Raw genomic sequence first — 9,573 nt, 5'->3', positions numbered from 1 at the left:
GAAACCTCGTGAACAATTAGTTGCGATCATTAAAGCATATCATGCATGAATTCATGATGACCTTATTTTATTTTAGTAAACACGTTGCATCTAATAATACGCATGGATCATCTAGCTAGGCCTAAAAATGGAGTTGAGAAGGGGGACCTTCCTCCCTTCCTTCCTTCACCGGCGTGCTGGGGGGAGAGAAGAGCGACTTTCTCTCTCTTATCCAACCTTTTGCAATCGACAATGAGCCTATGGAGATCTCTTGGAAGAATTAATCGGATTTATACGATTTGATTTGATGTGGTGTTGTCATCCTAGCAGCTAGCTAGCTAGCCATCTGTATGGATCCTCTGCCGGATATATATCCCTTGACAAGCTTGCAGATTGGGTACGGCCGGTAAACCAATTGAATTAATTCCACCTACGTGTGAAGAATGAATTTGGTCGAGTCGATCGGCCGGTGATATATCCAGTTAATAAGGCAATAAGGCATTGCGAATTTGGTGCAGGGACATGCAGTCTTATATCTCCCGGGCGTTCCTCTACTTTGCGCCGGTGAGCAAGAAGGTGTTGATTCTTGTGGACAACCAGCCATGGATGACCGGCAAGCAGTCCAGATCCGCAAGGCTATGGCAGTTCATGATCACAAAGGTACCCCTAGCTATATGGTACTCACATCACATGCATCCTTTTGGTTTATTAGCTAGGTACATTATTACTTACTTAATTAATTGGTTGATTCTGCTGCATTAACCTCTCTGAGTCTGACCCGACAACATCACATATATATGGTAGGTCAACTAGACATTTAGTTGTCCTAGTGTATCATATCATATGGTACTAGTATATGAAGAAAGAGAGACTCGTGGTATCATATATATCATAGCCTCTAATTCAAGAAAAAAATAATTTGATTGTTCTTCTCCCAATGGATCCTACAAAATAATAAGTGATGTTATCTCCGTTAAAATAATGCAACCCCAATGGTACGTTACATACTATGCATGCATAGGGGAGATATATAGTATGATGTGCATGATATACTCCCTCCGCAAATTAATATAAGAGCGTTTAGAATACTAAAATAGTAATCTAAATGCTTTTATATTAGTTTACAGAGGGAGTACAAATTAAAGGATAGAGCAAGTGTGTCTCTGGTTAATGCATGTTTGCCTATTAATTTGTCGTAGCAAGATATATATGTATATGTATGCTATAAATGGAGAGAAATGAAATTTGAAGCTTAAAAGATTTAGCTCGCATCCGGCAATTGATGCAGTACAGGATGTCTCCATTTGTGAATTTGAGGAGTGGCACCGACACGGCGGCGGCGATGGCGACCACAGACAAAAGAAAAATCACGACGGCGATGCGAAGGTGGCTGGCGGTGGCGAACTCCACCCCGGCGCTGCTCCACGGGTTCCTGGTGTTCGAGGTGTCATGGCGGGACGTGCACGGCATCAACTACTACAACGACCTGCTCACCGACACGTCCCTCGCACTGGAGGCGCGCTACCTCAACAAGTGGGAGTTTTACAGTGCCGAGCAGGCCGCCGGTTGCGTGTCTCAGTGGTTCCTCGGCCGCGCCTCCGAGACGCACTCCCTCCAAGGGTACCTACTCTACTATCACCACTATCATCATCGTCCTCGTCACCATCGCTCCTCCGCGGCATCCGCCGGAGAAGAGGAACACGCTCGCGACGACGTTATGATGATGGCAGCCAGCAGCAGCGGCGACGAGAGGTGCACGCCGAGAGCGGCGACGTTGAGGAGGAGGATGAGCTGGCGGAGCAGGGCTAGGAGGAAGAACCTACAGCAGCAGAAATACACAGATCGCCAGGACCAGGAGGAGGAGGAGAAGGAGGGGGAGGATGAAGGGCTTAGGGTTCCCATGCATATGCATATGCATATGCATATGCAGCAGTATAGGTACAATGACACCTTGCTCCTGTTCCGGTCTCGGGACGCGGCGCTGCCGTTCAAGCTCCGGCAGATCATCACGTCAGACATCCGGTTGCTGACGCTGCTCGAGTCTGGGCTGCCGTCGTGGGTCATCTTCTTGCAGTCATACCCGGTGTTGTGCCACATGTACCGGCCATGGATGCGGCCCCTAGCACGGAGCCTCTACGTGCTCGCCTCCCTCGTCACCGTCATCATCGGCTTCTACGACCTATACAAGAACGTGCCGCTGCTCAAGTCCGCGGCGGCGCGCATCTGCGGCCCGCTCTTCGAGTGGATCGAGACGTGGGACATGGTGACCCGCATCCAGTACCTGGGCACCATCCTCTTCCTCCGCAACCTGCGCAAGTTCATGCAGGGCCTGCTCACGCTCCTTCAAGCCGCCAGGGCACTGCTCCGTGTTATGCTCGCTCCATTGGCCGACCTAGGGTTGTGTCAGCTGCTTGCCACACTCGGCGTCCTAGCCTCACACGCGTGGGGCCTGGTGGTGGACCTGGCAGAGGTGGTGTGGGCGCCCTTCGACGTGGTGCTCGACTGCGTCGCCCGGGTGGTGTCGTCCTTGTGGCCGGTGCTCAAGGTGGTGGTGTTGCCGGCGAGGTTCGTGGTGGCGGTCGCAGCCTGCGCGGGGTCAGTGCTGTCCAACAGCTACAACTTCTTCAAGGACATTTGGGAGACTCTGAGCAGCATCTTCGAGCTCAACCACATGTCGGAGGCGCAACAGAGCGCTTTTGACATGACCACGCTCAAGACCTTGTGGAATGACCTCTTCTCGCAGATCTTCCGGGCCATCAGGGGTATCCTCAATGGCATCCTTGTCTTCTTCTACGCCTGCAACAGGCACAGGCTCAGGTACGTACCAACCTACTCCCTCCGTTCGGAATTACTTGTCGTATAAATGGATGTAATTCTGAAGGGAGGGAGTAGCTAGCTACTACCTAATTCCATGCATGCATCAACTAATTCATTTGATAACTATATGCACGTGTGTGTAGCATCTACAATCACGCACAGACAAGGCTGCGAAATATGCTTCGTGTCACTAGATTGGCGCCAAAACAACATGCACCATGCCACTGCAACTCCACCACCAAGCACCCAAACCATGAGGTATTATCAGTTTTGCTTATCCTCTCTCTCTATATATATATCATCGTTGGTTTCATTTTTATCTTTCGGTTGACACTGCATGCAATCAAATGTACGTAGGATGCACCCGTTCAATGCGACGTATGCAAGTGATCAATCGTAGGTACACTCTTGCATCAAGTGAGAGCCACAAGTGGTATCCATCGCTAGATGGGTGTCGTTTGTTTTTTCGAAGGGCGCCGATTTGTGTACATAGGATTGTAAAACTTTTCTTCTTCTTTTCAGATAAGGGTTTGTATCAAGTCAATAGATGTAAAGAAGACATGTTCAATTGATTCCCTCTTCCATCTTAGGATTACTAAGATTGTGTACATGTATGTCGATTCGATGAGGCGCGAGACGCGAGAAGAGTGGCTAAATCATATGTAAAATTTAAACGAAAGATGCCATGCATCATTCAGGCTTAACCGACGGCCCTCTTCATTCTCATATATACGATCTATATATAATTCAAGAGGCGAGAGACTTTTCATGCGTGGCGCAAAAGAGTGGACGAAACAACATATATACCAATGTCAATGAGATACTACCTCATAAACTCAAATTTCAAAATGGGAATTGTAGAAAGAATATGGGATGCAACTCAATTGTATTCCTCGGAGTTGGTCACAATATATACACGAGATGTCTTGCGTGACAAGAAAACTAATCCTATCATATCTCTAGGAGTCAGCTATACAAGGCTAGAGATTACAGGAATAGTAATACAAATATGTCACCTCCACCCCCCCCCCCCGAAGCGTCGGCGTCGGTGATGCAAAGACTTGCAGCGGTTGGAAGCCCTTCGGTCATAGCGGCATGATCTCTTATAGCCTCGTATTTTTTCTTCGATATTTGGGTTTTGTTTGGCCAACTTGATCTATTTATTTTGCAATGGAAAGAGGTGCCCGGTAGTGGGTTCGGTCTTACGGTGCTTGATCCCAGTGACAGAAAGGGAACCGACACGTATGTATCGTTGCTACTAAGGATAAAAAGATGGGATCTATATCTACGCAATAGACAAACGGATCTTGTCTACATCATGTCATCGTTCTTATTGCATTATTCCATTTTTCCATGAACTTAATACACTAGATGCATGTTGGATAGTGGTCAATGTATGGAGTAATAGTAGTAGATGCAGGCAGGAGTCGGTCTACTAATCTTGGAAGTGATGCCTATGTAATGATCATTGCCTGGATATCGTCATAATTATTTGAAGTTCTATCAATTGCCCAACAATAATTTGTTTATCCACCGTTTGCTATCTTTTTCGAGAGAAGCCACTAGTGAAAGCTACGCCCCCGGGCCTTCTTTCTCATATATTTGCCTTGCGATCTAGTTTTTCCTTGCGTTTATTTTCAGATCTATTAAACCAAAAATACAAAAATACCTTGCTGCAATTTATTCTTATTGATTTTATTTGGCGTTCGATCTATCAATCTACTACAAATTTACCTCACGTCCTTTGCCTATCTTGAGGCGCCGTACCCCGAAAGTGATTGACAACCCCTTTAACACGTCGGGTTGCGAGGTGTTGTTATTTGTGTGCAGGGGCTGTTTACATTGTGTTGCTTGGTTCTCCTACTGGCTCGATAACCTTGATTTCATATCTGAGGGGAAATACCTACCGCCGCTATGCTGCATCATCCCTTCCTCTTTGGGTAAATACTGACGTAGCTTCAAGCGACATCAGTGGGTTCATCGTTACTTCAAGTTATGACCTCTTCAATCCCACTTTTATCAATTTTTGCATCAGGATTTACAAACTCCAAATCATTGGGACGCCTTTTAAATAAAGTTGACTCATCTCCAGTCCCATCTTTATCAGGGTTTATTTTGGCAAACAAATATTCAATAGGAGTCACATCAATCACCGTAAGATCTTCATCGTTATTTTCACGAAAACTAGAAGAGCACACTTTTACAAACCAATCTCGTTTAGCATGCATCTTAGCGGTTCTTTCTTTGCACTCATCAATGGAGATTCTCATAGCCTTTTGAAATTCATTGATATCATTCTTGGGTGGAATAGATCTAATTTTCCAAGAATCAACGTCAAGAGAAATTCTATCCACATTCCTAGGCAAATCATCAATCGTAAGCAATTTTTCTTCAACCAAGGCATTAAAATTCTTTTGCAAACTCATAAATTATTTAACACTATTATCAAAATCAGAGGACATCTTACTATAATTTCAAAAGAATTGTTGTAGGAATTACCATAATTATTATAGGAATTACTAGGAAATGGCCTAGGATTAAAATTACCTCTATATGCATTATTACCAAAATTGTTCCTGCCAACCAAATTCACATCCATAGATTCATTATTATTTTCAATCAAAGTAGACAAAGGCATATCATTAGGATAAATAGAAGCACTCTTGCTAGCAAATAATTTCATAGGTTCATCTATCTTTCCACTCAAAACATTAATCTCTTCAATCACATGCACTTTTCTTCTAGTGGAAGATCTTTCGGTATGCTATTGAGAATAATTAACCATAATATTATCTAGGAGTTTAGTAGCTTCTCCTGGAGTAATTTCCATAAAAGTACCTCCCACGACCGAATCTAAAAGATTTCTAGAAGCAAAATTCAATCTGGCATAAATGTTTAATATAATCATCCACAAATTCAAACCAAGAGTAGTGCAATTTTGTAACATCAATTTCATCCTCTCCCAAGATTGTGCAACATGTTCATGATCAAGTTGCTTAAAATTCAGAATCTCGTTCCTAAGGGAGATTATCTTAGCGGGAGGAAAATACTTGGAAATAAAAGCATCTTTACACTTATTCCATGAATCAATACTATTTTTAGGTAAAAATGAAAACCAAGTTTTAGCACGATCTCCAAGTGAGAATGGAAATAGCCTCAATTTAAAAATATCATTATCCACATCTTTCTTCTTTTGTATATCACACAAATCAACGAAATTGTTTATATGGCATGCAACATCTTCACTAGGAAGACCAGAAAATTGATCTTGCATAACAAGATTCAGCAAAGCAGCATTAACGTCACAAGATTCCACACTAGTGGCGGGAGCAACCGGAGTACTATTAAAATCATTATAATTAGCACGAGAAAAGTCACACAATTTTGTATTCTCTTGAGTCATCGTGACAAAGCAAGCAATCTAAAACACAAGCAAACGAATGAAAGAAGGGCAAAGAAATGGGTGAAGGAAAGGGCGAATCTTTTCGAAAAGCGTTTTAGAAATGGGGGAGAGGAAAACGAGAGGCAGATGGCGAATAATGTAATGCAAGAGATGAGAGTTTTATGATGGGTACTTGGTATGTCTTGACTTGGCATAGATCTCCCCGGCAACGGCGCCAAAAAAATTTCATGATACTTCTTGAACTTGCATTGGTTTTTCACTCGAAGAGGAAAGGGTGAAGCAGCAAAGTAGAGATAAGTATTTCCCTCAGTTAGAGAACCAAGGTATCAATCTAGTAGGAGACAACGCATAAGTCACCAATACTTGCACCAACAATCAAACACTTGCACCCAACGCGATAAAGGGGTTGTCAATCCCTTCACGGTCACTTGCAAAAGTGAGAACTGATAGAGATAGATAAACAAAAGATAAAATATTTTTGGGTTTTTTGGTTTATAGATCTGAAAGTAAAAGATTGCAAAATAGTACATCGGAAACCAGTATGATGGAAAATAGACCCGGCGACCATAGGTTTCACTAGAGGCTTCTCTCAAGATAGAAAATAATACCGTGGGTGAACAATTTACTGTCGAGCAATTGATAGAAAATCGCAATGTTATGACGATATCCAAGGCAATGATTATGGAATATAGGCATCACGTCCATGTCAAGTAGACTGATTCCTTCCTGCATCTACTACTATTATTTGACACATCGACCGAATCCTGCCTGCATCTAGAATATTAAGTTCATGAACAACAGAGTAACACTTTAAGTAAGATGACATGATGTAGAGGAATAAACTCAAGCAATATGATGTAAACCCCATCTTTTTATCCTCGATGGCAACAATACAATACGTGCCTTGCTACCCCTACTGTCATTGGGAAAGAAAACCACGAGATTGAACCCAAAGCGAAGAACTCCTCCCATTGCAAGAAAAACAAATCTAGTTGGCCAAACTAAACTGATAGTTCGAACAGGATTACAAAGATATCAAATCATGCATATAAGAATTAAGAGAAGATTCAAATAATATTCATAGATAAGCTAATAATAAATCCACAATTTATCGGATCTCGACAAACACACTGAAAGAAGATTACATCGGATAGATCTCCAAGAACATCAAGGAGAATATGGTATTGAGAATCAAAGAGAGAGAAGAAGCCATCTAGCTACTAGCTATGGACCCGTAGGTCTAAGGTAAACTACTCACGCTTCATCAGAAGGGCAATAGAGTTGATGTAGAAGCCCTCCGTGATCGAATCCCCCTTCGACAGGATGCCAGAAAAGGCCCCTAGATGAGATCTCACGGGAACAGAAGGTTGCGGCGGTGGAAAAGAGTTTTTGTGGATGCCTATGGTGGTTTGGGAATAAATGTGAATATATAGGAGGAAGATCTAGGTCAAGGGTCACCGAGGGGCCCACAAGGTAGGGGGCACGCCCTACCCCCTAGGCGCGCCCTACCACCCTGGGCGCGCCGTCCCCCCTTGTCACCGCCACGTGGCACTTATGACTTGGTCTCCAAGTCTCCGGGGTGTCTTCTGGTCCATGAAAAATCATCCTGAAGGTTTTATTCCGTTTGGACCATTTGGTATTCCTTTTCCGCGAGGCTCAAAAACAAGGAAAAAACATAAACTTGCACTGGGCTCTAGGTTAATAGGTCACTCCCAAAAATAACATAAGCATATTAATGCACATAAAACATCCAAAACAGATAATATAATAGCATGGAACAATAAAAAATTATAGATATGTTGGAGACGTATCAATAACTGAGCAACAGTTACATGGACTTAGCTCTTATCTTTGCTTCCTTCCACTCCTTTCCGCCGCGACCTCTTGTCGCGCTCACAAGCTTTGGGAAAGATGGCGCCGCATGCGCTACTCTCCATCTCCCGGCAGGGGCTGGTAAAAATCATATGTATCCTGCAAGTTATAGGATGCGATGCAAGGTACGATCTGTTTCTCTCTCCCCCTGCCCATACTTATTGAACAATCTGGTGGAGGCTAGCATAGAAGTCATGCCAAAGTGGACGGCCTTGCCAGAGCGCACTTACCAGGGCGTCGATCAATGGATTCGCACCGGCGCTCTACTCAGGATTTCCCTAAGTAGGATAAGTGCTGAACCGAGTGTCACACGGTGCTCATCAACACTGGCACCTGGACGGGTCTTGCATGACAATCATGCCGCCTGAACCGTTGAGGTTGGCTCGCCGCCATCATTACTGGCTATCGCTGCCGCTACAGCCGTGGTTGAGGGGAGCGACTGAGATTGGACAGGGGAGGTGGGGAAGCAATACCGCTCCCCCTCTCTGTCCTGCTATTCCCCACCTCTTTCTTGGGCGTCATTGGAGAAAATGATGACGCGCCCTGTTCACCTCTAGGTCTGCGCAAGCACCTTCCCTACCTAGCGCGCCAAAGATGTCATGGGGAACCACGGCCACCTATGGAGCCATTGGCCCCTTATGGTTCGACAAGGGGGAAGATTACATGGCACAAAGAGGAGAGGGTGCAGAGGCAGCACGACTGCGATCACATAGGCAGTTTACCCAGGTTCGGGCCGCTTTGAGGCGTAAAACCCTACTCCTGCTTTGGTAAATTGATGAGAGGACCGTGGTGGAGACGCAACACTCTAGCCCGGTAGGGTTGCCTCGGGGCGAGAGAAGCTACGTGCGTATGAGTGTACAAAGGTCTGAATCCTTTCTAAGGTTGCCATAGCCCTCCTTTTATAGATCAAGGGGTCACCACAATGGCAAATCAGTAATTGTGTACTGATTAGATAGCAAACAGTCTTATCCTACCTAACTCTGCAGGAAAAGCAGAGCACATTAAATGCGCCACTTAGTGTCACATCGTGGCGTGTCCGGCAGTTCGGCCACCTTCTTGTCTGTCTGCTTGACACGTCTCAACACAAGTGTCATTTGGAGGTGATTTCCTTTGAAAGTGGCTGCCTTATGTCAAATAACTGGCACTTAGTCACTTGGGGGCTTGACACTGCACCGATTGATGACTCGCATCACTGTGAGGTGGAGCGGTGGAGCCTTGGCAGGGTAGGCCGCTCTTGGCATCCCCGTCAAGCTTGCCGGGGCAGTCTTGAGACTTGTCTTCGAGGCAACCTCGATGTTGCCACGCTCTCCTGCCCGACAACTGTGGTTTTCCTTAGCGATATCTTGCTCCTTCAGCTTGACTTGGTCTCGTCTTGGATGTTGTAACCTTGTCGGGCCGATGGCTTGCTGTTCGTGCACAAGTCAGGGGAAACATACACCCCTGTTTGGGCTAGTATTTGTTCTAATCATGATTTTTTTATGGAATTAATCATGAACTTGCCT

At 44.8% G+C, this 9,573-nt stretch overlaps 1 protein-coding gene across 1 annotated transcript; it reads left to right on the top strand.

Annotated features, from left to right (window-relative positions):
* The first annotated feature begins 222 nt into the window (after nucleotides 1-222).
* LOC119351030 lies at nucleotides 223-3,376 on the top strand. Its single transcript, XM_037618593.1, has 5 exons — nucleotides 223-376; nucleotides 498-639; nucleotides 1,268-2,796; nucleotides 2,940-3,054; nucleotides 3,154-3,376. The coding sequence occupies exons 1-5, from the start codon at nucleotides 330-332 to the stop codon at nucleotides 3,184-3,186; spliced, it is 1,866 nt and encodes a 621-aa protein (XP_037474490.1). The 5' UTR covers nucleotides 223-329; the 3' UTR covers nucleotides 3,187-3,376.
* Nucleotides 3,377-9,573: the final 6,197 nt, after the last annotated feature.

The sequence above is a fragment of the Triticum dicoccoides genome, chromosome 1B (assembly GCF_002162155.2).
Source record: "Triticum dicoccoides isolate Atlit2015 ecotype Zavitan chromosome 1B, WEW_v2.0, whole genome shotgun sequence".
Lineage (NCBI taxonomy): Eukaryota > Viridiplantae > Streptophyta > Magnoliopsida > Poales > Poaceae > Triticum > Triticum dicoccoides.
The sequence above is the reverse complement of the archived record's forward strand: the minus strand, read 5'-3'. Positions and strand labels throughout refer to the sequence as shown.